The following is a 20,759-nucleotide window of genomic DNA, read 5'->3' on the forward strand; positions in this document are numbered from 1 at the left end:
TGGATTTAGGGACGAGGAGGGATTTTGGGGTGTGGGATTGGGATGAGGATGGATTTAGGAACGAGAAGGGATTTTGGAGTGTGGGATTGGGATGAGGATGGATTTAGGAACGAGAAGGGATTTCGGGGTGTGGGATTGGGCTGAGGAGGGATTTTGGGGTACAGGATTGAGGTGAGGAGGGATTTAGGGACGAGGAGGGATTTTGAGTTGAGGGATTTTGGGTTGAGGATGGATTAAGGGACAAGGATGGGTTTTGGGGTGAGGAGGGATTTTGGGGTGCGGGATTGGCCTGAGGAGGGATTATGGGGAAGTATTTTGGGGTGCGGGATTGGGGTGAGGAAGGATTTGGGGCCGAGAAGGGATTTTGAGATGAGGGATTTTGGCCTGAGGACGGATTTAGGGACGAGGAAGGATTTTGGGGTGCGGGATTGGGCTGAGGAGGGATTTAGGGACGAGGAAGGATTTTGGGGTGCGGGATTGGGCTGAGGAGGGATTTAGGGATGAGGAAGGATTTTGGGGTGCAGGATTGGGCTGAGGAGGGATTTAGGGACGAGGAAGGATTTTGGGGTGCGGGATTGGGCTGAGGAGGGATTTAGGGACGAGGAAGGATTTTGGGGTGCGGGATTGGGCTGAGGAGGGATTTAGGGATGAGGAAGGATTTTGGGGTGCAGGATTGGGCTGAGGAGGGATTTAGGGACGAGGAAGGATTTTGGGGTGCGGGATTGGGCTGAGGAGGGATTTAGGGACGAGGAAGGATTTTGGGGCGTGGGATTGGGGTGAGGAGGGATTTTGAGCTGAGGGGTTTTGGGCCGACGACGGATTTAGGGTCGAGGAGGGATTTTGGGGTGCGGGATCGGTCTGAGGATGAATTTAGGGTCGAGGAGGCATTCTGGGAGCAGCTCACCCTTCTCCAGGTACTCCTCCAGGCCCCTCCTGCGGGCGTCCAGCTGCTGCTCGGACAGGGAGAACGGCCACTTGCCGGGCAGGCGCGGGAAGGTGAAGTTGGCGAATTCCCGCTTCAGGTTCTGGTGCAGGATGGCGAATTCCCGGTAGCGCTTGGAGCACAGCTGCCTCCCGGCCATGTAAACGTTGTACACCTGGGGAGAGAGCCCCCAGAATTCCCAAATGTTCCCCAGTGTTCCCCACAGCCCGGCCGTGCCCTCCTGGAGTGAGGGGTTTGGGGAAAGAGGAGGGGAATGTGCTGAGCCTGGAGATGGGGGGGTGTTCCTGCTGATCCCGGCATTCCAGGGCCTCAGGAATACCAAATCTTGGGATTCAGGGTCATGGATACTTCCCACAAGACACTGAGAGGTCCCAAACTCCCCATTTTCCATTCAAAGCCCAAAATCTTGGGATTTAAGTTCCAAGGTCCTTCCCATGGAATGCAGAGAGATCCCAAACTTCCCATGTTCCATCCACAGCCCCAAAACGTGGGATTTGGGATCATGGATGCTTCCCATGAGACACTGAGAGATCCCAAACTCCCCACGTTACACCCAAAGCCCCAAAACTTGGGATTCACATTGATGGCTTTTCCCTCTGAGAAACAGGGAGATCCCAAAGTCCCCATTTTCCACCCAAAGTCCCAAATCTTGGGATTCTGGATCACAGCTACTGCCTCCAGGACACAGGCAGATCTCAAATTTCTCATGTGGTATCTGAAGCCCCAAATCTTGGGATTCACAGTCATGGATACCCCCTCCAAGATAGAGAGGGATCTCAAACTCTCTGTGTTTCATCTAAAGCCCCAAATCCTGGCATTCAGGTTCATGGCTCCCTCCCTGAGAGATCCCAAACTCCTCATGTTGCATCCGAAGTCCCAAATTTTGGGATTTTAGGCCAAATCCCACTCTGGGATTTCAGCATTCCTATATTCCAATGTTCCTGTATTCCAATATTCAAACAGCCCTGTATTCCTACGTTCAATATTCCAATATTCCTACATCATAACAGTCCTGTATTCCTATACCTTAATATTCCTATATTTCAACAATCCTATGTTTCAATATTCTGAATTTTCACTACTCCGACAGCCCCTGTTTCCCTAAATTCCAACATTCCTAAATTTCAGCATTCCTGTATTCCAACATTCCAACGGCCTTGTATTCCTACATTTCAACATTCCTAAATTTCAGCATTCCTGTATTCCGTTGTATTCCAATATTCCAACAATCCTATATTCCTATGCTCAGTATTCCAACATTCCTATATCATGACATCCCTATATGCTAACATTCCTATATCCTATATCATAACATCCCTATATGCTAACATTCCTATATCCTAACATTCCTATATCCTATATCCTAACATTTCTATATCCTATATCATGACATCCCTATATCCTAACATTCCTATATCCTAACATTCCTATATCTGATATCCTAACATTCCTATATCCTATATCATGACATCCCTATATGCTAACATTCCTATATCCTATATCATGACATCCCTATATCCTAACATTCCTATATCCTATATCCTAACATTCCTATATCCTATATCATGACATCCCTATATCCTAACATTCCTATATCCTAACATTCCTATATCCTATATCCTAACACACCTACATTCCAACATTCCTATATCCTATATCATGACATCCCTATACCCTAACATTCCTATATCCTATATCATGACATCCCTACATCCTAACATTCCTATATCCGATATCCTAACATTCCTATATCCTATATCATAACATCCCTATATCCTAACATCCCTATATCCTATATCATGACATCCCTATATGCTAACATTCCTATATCCTATATCATGACATCCCTATACCCTAACATTCCTATATCCTAACATTCCTATATCCTATATCATAACATCTCTATATCATGACATCCCTATATCCTAACATTCCTATATCCTATATCCTAACATTCCTATATCCTATATCATGACATCCCTATATGCTAACATTCCTATATCCTATATCCTAACATTCCTATATCCTATATCATGACATCCCTATATCCTATATCATTCCTATATCCTAACATTCCTATATCCTATATCATGACATCCCTATATCCTAACATTCCTATATCCTAACATCCCTATATCCTATATCATGACATCCCTATATCCTAACATTCCTATATCCTATATCCTAACATACCTACATTCCAACATTCCTATATCCTATATCATGACATCCCTATACCCTAACATTCCTATATCCTATATCATAACATCCCTATATCATAACACCCCTATATCCTAACATTCCTATCCCTATATCATAACATCCCTATATCCTATATCATAACATCCCTACATTCCAACATTCCCATATTTCAACAATCCCACATTTCAACCCCGCGACTCAGTGCCAACAACCCCCCTAACCCCGCAAACAAACAAAACCCCAAACCCACAGATTTCCCCCCCCCCACCATTCCCAGGGGGACAAAAGCCTCACCACGAACTTCTCCCCGCTCTGCTCCACGTGTTTGTAGGTGGGGATGGAGATGGGCACCGCCTGCTTCTCGCTGTAGTCGTAGAAGGGCGGCCCCAGCGGCTCCTCGGGCGGCTCCAGGCTCTCGGCCTCGTGCGGCGGCACCGACAGCACCGTCAGCACCAGCTCCTTCTCACCAGCACGGATCAGATCCACCACCTGCTTGTGCGTGGCTCCCTCCACGTTCACCCCGTTCCTACAGGGAAAATATCCCAAATTCCCATTGAGTTCCCATGGAGCAGATCCACCACCTGCTTGTGCGTGGCTCCCTCCACGTTCACCCCGTTCCTACAGGGAAAATATCCCAAATTCTTATTGACTTCCCATGGAGCAGATCCATCATCTGCCTGTGCATGGCTCCTTCCAAATTCACCCTGTTCCTAAAGGGAAAAATATCCCAAATTCCCATTGAGTTCCCATGGAGCAGATCCATCATGTGCCTGTGCGTGGCTCCCTCCACGTTCACCCCGTTCCTACAGGGGAAAATATCCCAAATTCCCATGGAGCAGATCCACCACCTGCTTGTGGGTGGCTCCCTCCACGTTCACCCCGTTCCTACAGGGGAAAATATCCCAAATTCCCACTGAGTTCCCATGGAGCAGATCCACCACCTGCTTGTGCGGAGCAGATCCACCACCTGCTTGTGTGTGGCCCCTTCCAAATTCACCCTGTTCCTAAAGGGAAAAATATCCCAAATTCCCATTGAGTTCCCATGGAGCAGATCCATCATCTGCCTGTGCGTGGCTCCCTCCACGTTCACCCCATTCCTACAGGGGAAAATATCCCAAATTCCCATTGAGTTCCCATGGAGCAGATCCACCACCTGCTTGTGCGTGGCCCCTTCCAAATTCACCCTGTTCCTACAGGGAAAAATATCCCAAATTCCCATGGAGCAGATCCACCACCTGCTTGTGCATGGCTCCCTCCACGTTCACCCCATTCCTACAGGGAAAATATCCCAAATTCCCACTGAGTTCCCATGGAGCAGATCCACCACCTGCTCGTGTGTGGCCCCTTCCATGTTCCCCCATTTCTAAAGGGAAGAATATCCCAAATTCCCATTGAGTTCCCATGGAGCAGATCCATCATCTGCCTGTGCGTGGCTCCCTCCACGTTCACCCCATTCCTACAGGGAAAATATCCCAAATTCTTATTGAGTTCCCATGGAGCAGATCCACCACCTGCTTGTGCGGAGCAGATGCTTGTGCATGGCTCCCTCCAAATTCACCCCATTCCTGCACAGAAAAATATCCTAAATTCCCATTGAATTCCCATGGAGCAGATCCACCACCTGCTTGTGTGTGGCCCCTTCCAAATTCACCCTGTTCCTAAAGGGAAAAATATCCCAAATTCCCATGGAGCAGATCCACCACCTGCTTGTGCATGGCTCCCTCCACGTTCACCCCATTCCTACAGGGAAAATATCCCAAATTCCCACTGAGTTCCCATGGAGCAGATCCACCACCTGCTTGTGCGTGGCTCCCTCCACGTTCACCCCGTTCCTACAGGGAGAAATATCCCAAATTCCCACTGAGTTCCCATGGAGCAGATCCACCACCTGCTTGTGTGTGGCCCTTTCCATGTTCCCCCATTTCTAAAGGGAAGAATATCCCAAATTCCCATTGAGTTCCCATGGAGCAGATCCATCATCTGCCTGTGCGTGGCTCCCTCCACGTTCACCCCATTCCTACAGGGGAAAATATCCCAAATTCTTATTGAGTTCCCATGGAGCAGATCCACCACCTGCTTATGCCCCTTCCAAATTCACCCTGTTCCTAAAGGGAAAAATATCCCAAATTCCCATTGAGTTCCCATGGAGCAGATCCACCACCTGCTTATGCGTGGCCCCTTCCAAATTCACCCTGTTCCTAAAGGGAAAAATATCCCAAATTCCCATGGAGCAGATCCACCACCTGCTTGTGCGTGGCTCCCTCCACGTTCACCCCGTTCCTACAGGGGAAAATATCCCAAATTCCCATTGAGTTCCCATGGAGCAGATCCACCGCCTGCTTGTGCATGGCTCCCTCCAAATTCACCCCATTCCTGCACAGAAAAATATCCCAAATTCCCACTGAGTTCCCATGGAGCAGATCCACCACCTGCTTGTGCATGGCTCCCTCCAAATTCACCCCATTCCTGCACAGAAAAATATCCTAAATTCCCATTGAATTCCCATGGAGCAGATCCACCACCTGCTTGTGTGTGGCCCCTTCCAAATTCACCCTGTTCCTAAAGGGAAAAATATCCCAAATTCCCATTGAGTTCCCATGGAGCAGATCCACCGCCTGCTTGTGTGTGCCTCTTTCCAAATTCACCCCATTCCTACAGGGAAAAATATCTCAAATTCCCATGGAGCAGATCCACCACTTGCTTGTGTGTGCCTCTTTCCAAATTCACCCTGTTCCTAAAGGGAAAAATATCCCAAATTCCAAGCGAATTCCCATGGAGCAGATCCACCACCTGGTTGTGCGTGGCTCCTTCCACGTTCACCCCGTTCCTAAAGGGAACAAATCCCAAATTCCCATGGAAGTGCTGAAGACATTCCCAAGCCAACCCCAAAGAACATTTTTGACATTCCCAAGAACCTCATGGAAAAGATTTGGCTTTGCCCAGAAAATCTGGATCAAACCTTGGCCAACCAGCCCAGGAAAACTCATCCCAGTCAATCCCAAACCTCCCGGAATCCCATGAAAGTGCTTTAGACCCAAGACATTCCCAAGCCACCTCTAGAACGTTCCTGACATTCTCAAGAGCTCCATGGTCTGGATCTGGCTCTGCCCAGAAAACATGGATCAAACCTGCCCTGGAAACTTCATCCCAAGAAATCCCAAACTTTCTGGAGACAATGGAAAGTCCCACAGAAATAGAGAAAATATTCCCAAGCCACCTCCTGACATTCCCAAGAACCTCATGGAAAAGATTTGGCTTTGCCCAGAAAATCTGGATCACACCTTGGCCAACCAGCCCAGGAAAACTCATCCCAGTCAATCCCAAACCTCCTGGAATCCCATGAAAGTGCTTTAGACCCAAGACATTCCCAAGCTGCTTTGGAGACAAGGGATCCCTTCCAGAAAAGTTGCTCAGAATTTCTCATCGTGGCGATGCCGCCACAATCCCAATTCCCACCAAGGAATTTCTCCACCAAAAAGCCTGGAATTGCCCTCATTCTGTGCTGCTGGCTGGTCCCAGGATCCAGAGTGGGATTTGGCCTTCAATTCCCAGCTCTCCAAGGGAAGGGAACAGCTCTGACCAGTCCCATCCATCCATTTTTATGGAATTTTTCCTTACAAGAAATCACCCTGGAAAGTTTGGATCTCCGCTTACAAACCCAGGTGAGAGATCCAGGTTGCAAAAATTCCAACTCTTGCAGGAGCTGGAAAAGTTTCCTCCGGCTCCAACACTACCCAAGGCTGTCCAAACCTGTTGGAGCTTCTGTATCATTCCAGGGAAAAGGGACAATGGAGCAACCTTTGGATGTTTTCTCCCTGAGCCAACAGCAAATTCTGGGAAAAGGGCGTGGACAGGACCCGGAATTCCCAAAAAGAAATAATTCCATTCCCAAAAATGCTGGCTCCCTATCAGTCCCAAAGGGTCTTCCCAAGCTTGGATGCCTCCCTGCTCGTGTCTCCAAGGTGCAGGAGGAGTCAGAACTTTGGGATGAAGTTACCACGGGAACAGAGGCTGGAATCCAGGCATATTAAATCCAGGTGAGATCCAGGAGCCTCTTCCCAAGAAAAAGGAACACTGGGATGTTTTGCTCCTTAAGCTTCTGGCTCTGCTTGGAGCTGGAAAATGGATCCAGGTGTTGCTCTGATCCTTCGGGGAATCCAGGGAATGCGAGGGGAGCAGGGAAAGGACATCAAGATCCAAGAGATGACACCAGATCCGAGGGATCCTTCCTGCAGGGAAGGCGGATCTGCAGCCACGCCTCTCTTCCACAGGATGGAAAACTGAGGAGAGCCATTCCCAGCAGCATTCCAGGAGCAACTTCCTCTGATAAATCCCTTTTTTTTTTTGGGAATGTGGAAGGTGTTCCACCCAGAGCAGGAGGTTCTGGCATTTCCCACTACAGGATGGAGAAGCCTCCTTCCCCTTCATTCCATGGGAAGGTTACAGTGGGGAAAGCTTGGGATTCAACGGGTGGAAGCTGGAGTTTGGATTTCTCATGGAATTCCTCTCCCATCCCTTTTCCAGGGAGCTGGCAAGAAGCTCCTCAGCCCAGTGTGATATTCCCTGGATATAATGGAGGCAGTGTGGAAAACATCTCACCCACCAGCTGGGCCGGGATCTGGAATTCTTCTGTTGGGAAAAACGGAGCTGCTGGCAAAGGCTGGGACATCCTGGGATCTGGGAATCTTCCATTGGGAAGAGCAGAGCTGCTGGCAAAGGCTGGGACATCCTGGGATCTGGGAATCTTCCATTGGGAAGAGCAGAGCTGCTGGCAAAGGCTGGGACATCCTGGGATCTGGGAATCTTCCATTGGGAAGAGCAGAGCTGCTGGCAAAGGCTGGAACATCCTGGGATCTGGGAATCTTCCATTGGGAAGAGCAGAGCTGCTGGCAAAGGCTGGGACATCCTGGGATCTGGGAATCTTCCATTGGGAAGAGCAGAGCTGCTGGCAAAGGCTGGAACATCCTGGGATCTGGGAATCTTCCATTGGGAAGAGCAGAGCTGCTGGCAAAGGCTGGGACATCCTGGGATCTGGGAATCTTCCATTGGGAAGAGCAGAGCTGCTGGCAAAGCGTGAGGATGAAGCAGAATTCCCATCAAGCCAACGTGGATGAGCAAGGGCCCCATGACACGGAAAACATTCCGGGGTTCCTGTTCTGACAGGGATTGAGTCATTTTCCACCAGGATTTGGGAAAATTCCCTGACCTGGGGTCTGTCAGGGGAATTCACTGCGAGGAACTGGGCAAGGAGCATCCTGGAGATGGAGATCGCTGGGAATGGATGGGGTGCATGAAGGATCCAAGAAATTCCAGAGGGGAAAAGGGAAGAAATGGGAAAGAAAAGAATGGGAAGAGGAATCAGCTGCTGATCAGAGGGATTTTACCTTCCCCTTCCAATCAATTCCCTAAATTTTCCAAGGTTAAAGACCCCTCAGGGCTTTCTGGACAAGGAAATTCCCACTGCCTGTTCCCGGGGTGAATTCCCAGCAGCGCCTTTGGCGAGCAGAACACCGGGAATGCGCCGAGCCAGCAGCTCCCACTGCAGTACAGAGACCATTCCAGACCTTTCCAAGGCAGAGCTGGCTTCTCCCATCCCATAAAATAGAAACTGAGCCCACAGAGAGAGGGACAGTCCAACCTCCTGAGGGAAAAGCCTCATGAATATTGGGAAGACGCCGATTCCGGAGGTTATTCCATCAAAACCTGACGTTTTCCCAGTGCTGCACCTGTTCCAGAGGTTTCCCTGCAGCAGGAATGAGTCTGGTGGGATCCAGGATGCCCCAGCCCTGACCATCCCACCTAAATCCGGCCATTTTCCCACTCAGTGTTAGGGATAAATCCCTTTTTCCTCCATTCTGTCCTTCCTCAAACAGCTCCAGAGCTTCTCTTCCTGGTGGATTGGTGATGATCGACATTCCGGGCGTTAATCAAGTGTTCAATTAGCTCCCATTGTCTGTCCCTGCAGATTCCAGAGCATTCCAGAGCATTCCAGAGCATTCCAGAGCCTGGGAAGGCACAGGGAGGAGCTGGAGGGAGGGATGGAAAAAGGACCTGGAGCATCCAGGCAGCACCTGGAGCATCCGTTGGTGTCGGATAAGGATAGGGAAGAGTGGGCTTTTCATGGAAAACACACTTGGATGGGTGATCTCCAGGGTTTTCCAGGATAGGGATGAGCTGTGCAGTGCCAGAGCCACAGGTGAGCGCCCACATCCCAAATATCCCCCACAAATCCCAGCAGGAATCCCTCAGGAGCAGAACAACCTCCTCGCTCCGGCTCTTCCTCCCCAAAAATTCCCCTCCTCGGGGCCGGTCTGCTGGGAATTCCAGGAGGTGGGGAGGAAATCCTGCACGGAATCAACACCCTGAACATCCCAAATCCAGCCAGGCAGCTCCTCCCAGAGCTCCAGGGCCTGGATTTTGGGGAGTTCCCTCTGGAGGAACCGGGACGGCCGGGAGAGCGGATTTCCCGCCCCGATCCCGCTGGTCCCGCGAAAGGAAGGGAAATCAGAGCTATTTTGGGACTCCTGGGTTATTGTTTCCTCCTCCAGGAATTCCAGGAGTTGGGATTTTCACTGAGCTGAGGAAAATGAGGGGGGGGGGTTTTAATGCTGCCAGAGCAGGGATGGGACACGGGAATTTTTGGGTGGTTTCTGCAGGAAAAGATGGGAATGCTGGGATATGGGAACTGGGTAATCTTGGAATATTGAAAAATAGGGATATTGGAGTATGGGAACATTGAGTTATGGGAATATTGGTATATTGGAATATAGGGAAATAGGAATTCCCAGTGTTGGAATACTGGGATATTGAAATAGTGAAATATTGGAATATTGAAACATAGGAATATTGAAACATTGGAAGGCAGGATTGCTAAAAAATTCCTGAAATGCAGGAATATTAAAATATTGGAATATCGAAATATTGGAAGACAGAAATACTAAAAAACTGAAATATAGGAATAATAAAATATTGAAATATTGGCACGCAGGAATACTGAAATATAGGAATATTGAAATATTAGGATGCAAGGCCATTGGAAAATTGGAATACTGGAATATTGAAATATTGGAAAACAGGGCTGTTAGGAAATTGAAATATTGGAATGTGGGAACACTGGATTATGGAAATATTGGGATACAGGAATACTGGAATATTGAAATATTGGGATACATAAGTACTGGAATATTGAATATTGGGATACATAAATACTGGAATAGGGCAAGAGCCAAGCTGGCAGCCCTACAGGACACAGGGACAAATTAAAGCCACCTCTCCCAGGAAATAAATGGATAAACCAAGAGGAAATTCCCAATCCTTCCAGCTCCCATAGGGATACCAGGACTGGGAGACCACAAGCAAACCCTGCTCATTAACCATCATTAATCCTAGGGCTTAATTATTTCACACATCACGCCCCAGTCCACACCTGGGACCGGCCACTGAACCCCAAAATTCCAGCACCTCTCTCTCATGCCAAACCCAGTGTTTTAAATGTTCCCCAAAACGCTCAAAAATGAGGGAAAATTTCATCCCAGTGCCCACAAAACTCTCCCCCCTCAGCCTGGGAATGCTGCTCCCCCAATTGGCACATCCAAGTGCAGAATTCCTCCTGCTCCCAGAGCTTCTCCTGCACAGAAGAATCAAAGAATCGGGAATTTGGGTCAGCTGGGACAGAGCCAAATCCCAGCTGGGATTTCTGCGGGATTCGCCGGCCACGGGCAGGTCCTGACAGCTCCTCACACCCCTTGGACTTCCAGAGCTGGCAGCAAAACATTCCTGCAGCTCAGAAATCCCTGGAATTAATCAGTAATTGGACTTAACCGACCCGGAGCGAAGTGCGACGGTGGGAGGATCCGGAGGGATCCCTGAAAACCAAGCCCCACGCTGGGGTTTGAGGGATTTCAGCCACAAAGTTTAAGGACTTTTTTTTTTTTTTTTTTTTGGGGGATGGGGAAAGGAAGATGAGTTTCCACACAGCAGGAATATTCCCATGGGAAGGTGTTTTCTGGGGCAAAGTTACAAATTTGGGTGTGAAAAAGCAGCAGCTGGAGAACACGAGAGCCAGGAATGGGAAGGAAGTGGCTGCAGGTTGGAATTCAAGGGGTTTATCCCTAAAAATGCTCCTCTGCCTTTCCTAGGATGGTCCTCACACTGAGATCCAAGGGGTTTATCCCTAAAAATGCTCCTCTGCCCTTCCTAGGAGTCTCCACGTTGAAATCAAAAGGGTTTATCCCTAAAAATTCCTCCCTGACCTCCCCAGGAGGGTCCCCATGTTCCCCCTTGAGAGGCTCCTCTAAGACCCCCCCCCAAAACCCCCAGCGAGGGTTGGGGGGCTCAGTTTGGGCTCAGCCCCCACCTCAGAACCCCCCAAATTCCCCTCAAGGGCCGAGGGCTCATGACACCCTCACCAAGGGACCCTCAGCCCCCTCAAGACGCCCCTTTTGGACCCCCTAAACCTCACCAAGGGATCCTCTGCTCCCTTGGTGCCTCCTCAGGACCCCCAGATCCCCACCAAGGGCTGGGGGGTCTCAACCCCTTCTCACGACATCCCCACCAAGGGACCCTCAGCCCTTTCAGGACCCCCCCCAAATTCCCACCAAGGGCTGGGGGTCTCAACCCCTTCTCATGACATCCCCACCAAGGGACCCTCAGCCCCTTCAGGGCCTCCTCAGGACCCCCAGATCCCCACCAAGGGCTGGGGGTCTCTTCCTCAGGACACCCTCACCCCCTCCTCACGACCCCCCAAATCCCCACCAAGGGTCGGGGGCTCCCCCTCCTCCCCAGTCACACCTTCACCAGGGGACACTCAGAGCCCCCAGCACCCCTCAAACCTCACCAAAGGGCGCTCAGCCCCCTCAGGATTCCCCCCAAACCCCCGGGGGTCTCAGTCCCTCCTCATCACACGATCCTCAGCCCCCTCATGACCCCCCAAATCCCCCCTAGAGCCGGGGGTCTCAATCCCCCTCATGACACCCTCACCCGCGGCCCCGCAGAACCCCTCAGCACCCCAACACCGCACCAAGGGCTCGGTGTCCCCTCAGCCCGGGCCCCTCAGAGCCCCCTCATGGCCCCCAGAGCCCCCTCATGGCCCCCTCAGGACCCCCATTCCCGTTCCCCCGGGACTGCCCGTGGGTGTGGGGCGCGTTCCCGGGCCCGGCTGCCGGGGGGCTGTGGGTGGGCGGCCCCCCCGTACTCACACCTCCAGGATGCGGTCCCCCTTGCGCACCCCGGCGCGGTCGGCGGCCCCTCCGCCCAGCACGGCGCTGACGTGCTGCAGCGGCGCGTACAGCTCGCCGTTGATGCTGCGCAGCTGCCCGCCTTCGCTCACTTGCCCGCGGACGTTAAAGCCGTAACCCGACTCGGACTTGACGATGCGAACGACGCGGGGCCCGCCCGGGGGTCCCTCCCCGGCCCCGTTCCGCGCCCCCGGCCGCGCTTCGCCCTCCTCGTCCGCCATCTTGGCGTCCGCGCACGGCGCGCGTCACGAGACCGGGCCCGCGACGGCCGCCGTAGGGACCCGCCCCTCCTGTCCGCGCCGCGGGGTGCGATGGGAAATGGAGTCCGCGGAGCTGCCGAGGGCCGTTAGCGCGCCGCGGGCCGCGGGGGGTGATGGGAAATGCAGTCAGAAAGACGGGGAGGCGGGGAGAGTGCGGCGCATGCGCTGTGGGCGTGGGAGCGGGGGTGTTGCCATGGGAACGGGGCTGTTGTCACGGGAAGGAGGGGTGTTGCCATGGAGACCGAGGGGTTGTTACCATGGGAACGGGGAGAGGTGGGCATGGAAACGGGGGCTACAGGTGCCATGGGTCTGGGGGGCTGTTACCGTGGGAATGGGGGGGTGTAGGCATGGGAATTGGAGGGGCTGTTGCCATGGTAACGAGGGGGCTATGGGCATAGAAACGGGGAGGGGGCTGTTGCCATGGGAACAGAAAGGTGTTGTTGCCATGGGACTGGGGGGCTGAGGGCGTGAGGACGGGGGACTGTTGCCATGGAGATGGGATGCTGTTGCTATGGGAACAGGGTGTGTGTTGCCATGGAAACAGGGGTGCGGTTTCCTTGGGAACAGGAAGGAGGCGCTGTTTGCGGCGGTGCAGCGTGGTGACGTCACTCATGTCACCCCAAGTCCCTGCAGAGGGGCTCTGGGGGTGTCGGGGTGACAGCTGTGGGGTCACCGTGCAACGTCACTGTCACATGCCGGGGACAGCGTCACCCTCAGTCACTCATGGCAGACAGGAGCACAAGAACAGTTCTGCGTGTCCCCATATCCTGTGTGTGTCCCCATGTGTCCCCTGTATGTCCCCCATGTCCTCTTGTGTGTCCCCATGGGTGCTGCATCCTCTGTGTCCATGCCCTGTGTCCCCCATGTCCTCTATGTCCCTGTCCCTGCCTGTCCCCGTGTCCTGTGTGTCCCCTTAGGGTCAGACCCAGGTGCAGCAGCCCTCACCCCAACCCTAAGCTCACCCTAAACAGCACCCCAGGGACACCAGTTTTCCCCAACAGCAGCACAAGGCAGTGACCCTAAATTTGGGACAGCCCCAAAACCCTTCAAGCAGCACAACACAGCAACCCAAATTTTGGGACAGCCCCAAAACCCCCCCAGCAGCTGCAGGTAGTTACCCCAATTAAAAGGCAGGGATGATGTTTGTGGGCCAGACACTTGCAGGTAGGTGTTGGGGGCTGAGAAGTTTTTGGTTTTTTTTTTTTTTTTTAGGTTTTTTTCAGGGCTTTTAAAGGCTATTTTAGGGGTTTTTTTTGGTGGGAGGTTTTAAGGAATTTTCTGGGAATGCCAAGTGGCTCCTGCAATCTGCTATCAGGAACCTGGGCTGGGGAGTTTTGTTAACCAGGGAAAAGAGGCAGAGTTGGTGTTGGGGGGCCTGTGGCTTAGAGTGGCCATGACTGTGCCCCAGCCTTGTGTGGCCACTGGCTTCAAGGAGAATTTTGGGATCTCCTTCCTGCCCAGGTCTCCATTCCCCAGCTGCTCTTGCCAGCTCAGATCCAGCAGGGGATGAGCAAGAATAGAGAAGTCTGGACCCCTCCAGAGCTGCCATTCCCCAGGACAGGAACCCCCTGGATGTGCCCCCCTAGGACAGTGTGACAAACGTGACAAATGTTTCCTCTTCCTTCTGCTGCAGGAGAGAGGAAGTGAAAGTGTTGGGGAGGGCACAGCTGGACACCCCCATCCCCCACAGCCTCCCCAGCCCTCCCTGCAGACCCCTCACCCCTGCTTCCCCCACCCTGGGCTTCCCCCAACCCCTTCCCTGCTCAGGTGCCCACCAGGATCATCAGGGCACGAACTGGGGACTTGTGAAATTGAGGGGTAAAATGATGGAAATGGAAATAAAGAGAGGGAAAAGTCACTGGGGGTGGGGGGACACAGACCCAGAGCACATTGGAATCTGTCTGGGGTGAGCCCCTGGCTGCCAGCACCTTGTGGGGGCTGTGCTGGGCTCTGGGTCACCCCAAAATCTGAGGCACCCAGGGAAGGAGCTGAGACCCACAGGCCCACCCAGCCACTGCCCGTCCCTGGCACCTTCATTTCCCTGAGAACCGAAACATGGGAGCCCATTCCTTATGTCCCACCTTGCCTGAGACCCCTATCCCAGTATTCACTCAGGGGTGGTTTGGGGTGCAGGGGCCTGGGAGTCCAGTAGAAATCAGTGTCTGGTGGGGGCTCAGGGGTCCAGTGGGCATTTAAAGGTCCCAGGTGGGGTTGGGGCCCAGGGCACCCCATGATCACCCCGTCCTCTTTTTCTTGCAGCTCTCAGGAAATCACAGGACAGGTGAGTAGGGAGCTCCAGCCATGGCTCTCCTTGACCCCCTCAGACCCCCCTTATCCCCACAGGGCCCCCCAGAACCCCCTTATCCCCTGGAGGAGGGGGAGGAGCTGGACACTGAGCGGGCAGGGGATGAGTATGGGGAATGGGTGGGGACACGGACATGTCACCCATGGGTGTCACCCCCAGCCAGGTGTCCCTTACTGTCCCCCCCAAGGACACCCAGGTGACCCAGGCAGAGCTGCCAGGACCACATGGGCGACTGCAGGACACCAGTGACATCCATGGGAACGTGCTGTGACACTGGGGGACACTGGGAGTCCCCATCCCATGGCTCCCGTTGTGGCCCTGCCTGGGGTGATGATCACGAGTCAGGGGGGGCTGCACAGGGCACCCAGTGCTCCCCTTTCCCCCTCCCAGTGCTCCCAGTACACCCATGGCCCCCAGACAGGGGGGCACAGGAGCCATTTCCTTCGTATTTGGTCCAAAATGCAGCTTTTTGGTTAAACTGGCAGAGATGGTGTTTGTTCAGCTTTGTGGGGGTTTAGGAATGGGATTCTCCAGTTCTGGGCTGTCACTAAAAACCAGGGGCTGCTGCCCCTCTCCCTCCCCGTGGAGGCACAAATATCCCAAAGGGCTGAGAGAAGAACAATTTCCTGAAGCTGCAACGAGAGAGAATAAAACCAACAGCAACAAGGTTCAGAGTCCAAAGGGTCACAAAAGGAATGACTTCCAGGGAAAGCCCCCAATAAGTTCCTGGTGGGGCTGGGCCTAGGAGGGGGCTCTGCTGGCTCGGCTCCGGGCCCTGCACTCCAACTGGGCAAAATATTTGTCAGGAATTCCGGTGGCTCTGCAGAGGAAAGAATCCATCAGGCTCCCGATGGAAGGGCCCGTTAGCCGAGGATGCAGATGGAGGTGAGGGTGGGACACCAGGAGGGACTCAGGGAGCCCTGAAAGCAGCACAGACAGCCCCTGACCTGAACTCCTGCAGCTTCTGCTGCCTGAGCTGGGCGAGGCGCTGGCTGCGCTGCCGGATCTCCTGCTGCAGCCGCCGGCCCTCCTCAATGACAGCCGCCCGCTCCCGCTGCCGCTGCCGCTGCCGCTCCTGGATCTGCCGCCGGAGACCTTCGGCATGGCCGCGCTGCCGGAGCTGCCTCTGCTCCTGCTCCAGCTTCTCCCGCTCCAGCTGCTCCTGAAGGGCCCTGAGGGAGAGCCGGGCTGGCTCAGTGTTGAAGATTGCAATGCAAGGTGTTTTTTCCATTGCCATCTGTATGGCAGATTATCTTTGTCAAGTGGGCAGTTTGCTTTATCTCTCTCTTTGAGTGACCACATTCACACCTCCCTGGGAGGGGACATCTGCTGATAACAGCTATGGAATGTCCCTGCATGGCTGATAAGAACTATAACATCCCATTGGGAGATGCCCTGCCCAGAGGGAGGAGCCAAGCATTGCTACCCAGATATAATCCAGAGGTTTTTGAGACACCAGCACGGCTTTCTCCACGGGATTCCCCAGAGGAACAGCAGCTGCCTCTCCTTCCACTGGATCTTCAGAGGAAGAATTCATCCTTCTCTACAGGACCCCCTTGCTCCAACAGAACCACACCTGATACTTCAGGAGGGCTGCAGCCACATTTCCAATGGGACTGCCACCAACACCCTGACCCACAGGGTGTCAGGCTGGGTTCTGACTCTGTCAGTGTTGTTCTAGTGTACTGCATTGTTTATTTTATCCTTTTATTTTTTTTCCTTTCCTTATTAAAGAACTGTTATTTCCCGCTCCCATATTTTTGCCTGAGAGCCCCTTAATTTAACATTTATAGCAATTCAGAGGGGTGGGGAGGGTTTATTTACATTCTCCATTTCAGGGGAAGCTCCTGCCTTCCTTAGCAGACTCCTTTCTTTCCAAACCAAGACACTCAGGGACCCTGCCACAGCCCCCCACACCTGGCACAGCACCTGGGCTGGCACTGGAGCCCCCAACTGGAACTGGGAGCCCCCTGGCCACCAACCTCAGCCATCCCTCGGTCCCGTGTGCCTCACCTGAGCACCCTCTGGAATTCCTGGCGGTCTTGCTGCACCTGCATGGCCAGGTACTGCTCCTTCTGGGCCACCTGCTCCAGCCGATCCTGCTTCAGCTGCTGCTCCAGCTCGGCCTTCTTCCGCGCCTTCTCCAGCTCCCGCCGCCGCCACTCCCGGTCTGCGACCTCTTGGTTCCTCTTGGCCCTCAGAGCATCCTGCCCAAACAGGGGACAGTGCTGGGCTTCCCTCAGGGGCACCTATGGAAGCTCTTGGCCGTGGCTTTGGCTCTGCCAGCACCACTCCAGGACATCCCCTGGCTCCAGGGGCTGGTCCTGCAGAGCCCCCACATCCAGGGGCGCTGCCCCTTTGCCAGGGTGGTGACAGGGACAATGGCAGGGGAGCACAGCACCTGTGCCTGGGCCACTCACCTGCTCTGCCTGCCAGGCCTGGGCCCGCTCCTGTGTGGCCCTGAGCCGAGCCAGCTCCTTCTCCTTCTCCAGGCGCAGCTGGTGTTGCTCTGCCTCCAAGGCAGCCTCGCGCTCCTATGGGGGACAGAGCCCTGGGGTGGGACAGAGCCCCAGGGATGGGACTGAGCCCTGGGGTGGGACAGAGCCCCAGGATGGGACTGAGCCCTGGGGTGGGACAGAGCCCCGGGATGGGACAGAGCCCCAGGGATGGGACAGAGCCCTGGGGTGGGACAGAGCCCTGGGGTGGGACTGAGCCCCAGGGATGGGACTGAGCCCCAGGACAGCTCCTGCAGCCCCTGCCCACCCCACCAGGAGCCCACTGCTCTTACAGCCTTCTGCCGCTGCTGCTCCAGCACCCGCTCATCCTCCAGCCTCTCCTGCTCCCGCTGTTGATCCTTCAGCCTCTGGCTCTCCATGTTGAAACGTTTAATATCAGCGTGGATTTGCTTTCGTCGCTCCTCTTTTTGCTCCCAGGCCTGGAAATGCCATGCAGGGTTGGAGACCACCAAGGTGAACGCTCCTTCCTCCTCCTCAGTCAGGGCAGGGAGGCTTTGGGCCACCTCTTCCCAAGGGACCAGAGCTCTGATCCTGCTGGCTGCTGTCCCCACTGCCTGAGTGTGGCTGATCCAGCTCTGCCAGGTGGAAACCTCCCTGCACCCCCTGTTCCCTGCTCCCACCTTCAGATCCTCCCTCTTCATCTGCTCCAGCCTCTCCAGCTGCCTCTGGCCCTCCTGGTACAGCTCCTCAGCCCTCAGTGCCCTCTCCTCTGCGTTCTGCTCCATCTGTTTCACAATGTCCTGCCGGGCTCTGGGAATATGAGAAGGGTTTCACTCCATCCTGCTCCCCATTGTGAGAACACTGGCATGGACAGGGCTGGTGTGGTTGGAATGGGCCAGATGCCTCCATGGGGAAGAGGGAGGGATGCCCACCTCATCAGCTCCTGCTTCCTCTGGCGCTGCAGCTCCTCCTGGACCTCCATGCCCTTCTCCCGCTCCATTTCCATCATCTTGTCCAGGCGTTTCTCCTCCTCCGCCAGTTCCTTGTGCATCATCCGCTTCTCCAGGACTTGCTTGTCCCAGATCATGCTGCACTTGGCATTGAGGAACAGCTGTGGGGACAGGAGGTGTCTGTGGACACAGGGAGCAGGGAGGGCCAGGGAAGGAGAGGAAGAGCCCGGGAGCACGAGGAGCAGGGGAGGCTCAGCAGTGCCAGGTGACAGAGGGGAGCGCCTGTCGTAGACATCTTTTATGAAAAATCCTTTCTTTAGGATTTTTCCTCCTGAGAAGCTGAGAGGCCTCAGGAACAACATGCAAACAATGGTTATCTGCTGCTGTGGAATGCAACAGGTGCATCTGGGATTGGTCTCATGTGGTTGTTTGTAATTAATGGCCAATCACAGTCCAGATGGCTCGGACAGAGACCCCAAGCCACAAACCTTTGTTATCATTCCTTCCTATTCTATTCTTAGCCAGCCTTCTGAAGAAATCCTTTCTTCTATTCTTTTAGTATAGTTTTAATATAATATATATCATAAAATAATAAATCAAGCCTTCTGAAACATGGAATCAGATCCTCCTCTCTTCCCTCAGCCTGAGACCCCTGTGAACTCTGTCACAAGCGCTGGCCCTACCGTGTTCAGTTCCCGCACATCTTCCTCCTGCTCCAGCCTCATCCTCACTGCCCGCTGCAGCAGCTTCTGCTCCTCCTCCTCGTCTCTCCAGCAGTCCCTCTTGTCCTCCAGCTCTGCCTTTCTCTGCTCCTCCATCTGGGCCTTTTTCAGGGCTTCCTGTGGGGACAGGGAGCGCTGCCCAATCCCGGGCACCTTCCCCAGGGCTCGCAGGGGTCACACTCCAGGTGCTGCATTCCCGACACTGAGTGGGGACATGTGGGGCTCCTGGGGCCCTGGCATGGCCATGGGCACCCCTCCCCACACCTCTGGGCAGACACCTCATGCCCTTGGAAGTGCTGGGCACAATTTCAGGGGTGCTGCCCTGAGCCCTGCAGCCTCCCCTGTGCCCCAAAACATTAGGGACAAAAGGGTTGAAGCCACCACCCCTAGAGCCTGCCAGGGAGCAGGAAAAGGGGGAAGCAGGAAGTGAAATGCCTACAAAAGCAGCGTCCTGTCTGGCTCTCAGGGTCTTCAGCCTGTCCCAGTGCTCCACCTCAGTCAGGGCTCGAGATGATTCCTTGATCCTCTCGTATTCCCTCTCCCCAATGATGAGGCAAGGCTGGGGCTTCTCCTGAGGAATGCTGGGGAACACAGGGAGAGAGCTCAGTGGCACGGAGACCCCAACAGGTCCCTGTGCTCCCTGAGCTGCCCACCTGGCCACCAAGCCAGCCCAGAGCAATGAGGGAAGTGCTGGGGAAGCCGTGGGGACCCGGCTCTCTTGTTTTGGGGTGAGGCAGGAAGGGAAAGTGTGGTGAGAGTGGCACCAGGCTGGGATGCAGGGGGCACGATCCCCAGGAGTGGTCAGAGAGGTTTTGGGATGCTGCACTGACACCTGCTGGGCCCCAAAAACCCCTCAGGGCTCAGGCACAGCCTTACATGAGCTCCCGGATCAGGTCCTTGGTGATGACTTGGATGGTCTTGAGCTTGGGCTCGAAGGAGAGCAGCTCTCGAGGATGTTTTGGCACATCCTCAGAGATCACGACAGGGTCGCTGGAGCCCGTCACCTGCCGAAAAGAAAAGTTTGAGAGACCTGAAGCCCTCCACCCCACCTGGTGCTCTCTGGACACGGAGAGATCCCGGCAGGAGCGGGGGTGTCAGGGGCACATCCGGAGGGGACAGAGGGGCTGGGGGTCAGCGGGAGGAGCTGGACATCCTGCGGGGTGTAGGGGAACTGGGGAGCCCGGGGGAGCCATCGGGACGGACGGACTGAGATCCCGGCGGTGAACGCTGCAGACGGCGGGCGAGGAGGGACCTCCGGGAGGAGCCCCGGGCACGGAGGGACCGGGATCCTGTGCCGGCAGTCGCGGCTGCCATCGCGGGGCTGTCGGGGCTATCGGTGCTGTCCTGTTGTCCTGGACTGTGACAGCGTGTTCAAAGCCACTGTCGCGGTGTTGCCATGGCAACGCCCCAACAGCTCGCAGGGTGTGACGGGCCGGGGGGGGGGGGGGAATTGGGGGTGGTGCCTCAGGTGGGAGGGGAGGGGCTTAGGCTGAAATAGGCGGGGCTCGGCGGAGCTGTGTCACCCGGTGTGCTCACACTTGTCCCACGTGGTGTCCTCCTTGCAGACCCCCTTAAAGTGCCCCTAAATGAACGCGACACACGCGACTCCCAGGGGGTCGTCACCAGTCACGGCCCCGCCCCTCCCCATAAGCCCCGCCCCGATGTTTGCCCCGCCCTTTCAAGCA

General features: G+C 54.3%; 2 protein-coding genes across 3 annotated transcripts in view; both read right to left on the bottom strand.

The window, feature by feature from the left end:
* SNX27 (sorting nexin 27) overlaps positions 1 to 12,609 on the bottom strand; it is a 27,371-nt gene extending 14,762 nt beyond the window's left edge. Inside the window, exons 1-4 of one of the 2 annotated variants that reach the window (XM_054517616.1) lie at positions 12,343 to 12,609; positions 3,994 to 4,030; positions 3,440 to 3,634; positions 905 to 1,097 (exon numbers count right to left, since the gene is read on the bottom strand). In XM_054517616.1, the coding sequence (XP_054373591.1) occupies positions 905 to 1,097; positions 3,440 to 3,634; positions 3,994 to 4,030; positions 12,343 to 12,602 (685 nt within the window). In that variant the 5' untranslated portion in view covers positions 12,603 to 12,609. Of the gene's footprint in view, positions 1 to 904; positions 1,098 to 3,439; positions 3,672 to 3,993; positions 4,031 to 12,342 lie in introns of both variants that reach the window. The other variant, XM_036397829.2, reaches the window with a different exon arrangement.
* Positions 12,610 to 15,554: 2,945 nt separating this feature from the next.
* Positions 15,555 to 20,458, bottom strand: LOC118695964 (cilia- and flagella-associated protein 45-like). Its single transcript, XM_054517613.1, is given in 12 exon segments — positions 15,555 to 15,766; positions 15,894 to 16,118; positions 16,960 to 17,153; positions 17,367 to 17,480; positions 17,735 to 17,881; positions 18,083 to 18,212; positions 18,335 to 18,513; positions 19,036 to 19,191; positions 19,514 to 19,655; positions 19,951 to 20,123; positions 20,126 to 20,256; positions 20,259 to 20,458. Coding segments are annotated over 12 exon segments (1,800 nt in total). The 5' UTR covers positions 20,389 to 20,458; the 3' UTR covers positions 15,555 to 15,687.
* Positions 20,459 to 20,759: the final 301 nt, after the last annotated feature.

This window comes from Molothrus ater, chromosome 29, assembly GCF_012460135.2.
Source record: "Molothrus ater isolate BHLD 08-10-18 breed brown headed cowbird chromosome 29, BPBGC_Mater_1.1, whole genome shotgun sequence".
Taxonomy (NCBI): domain Eukaryota; kingdom Metazoa; phylum Chordata; class Aves; order Passeriformes; family Icteridae; genus Molothrus; species Molothrus ater.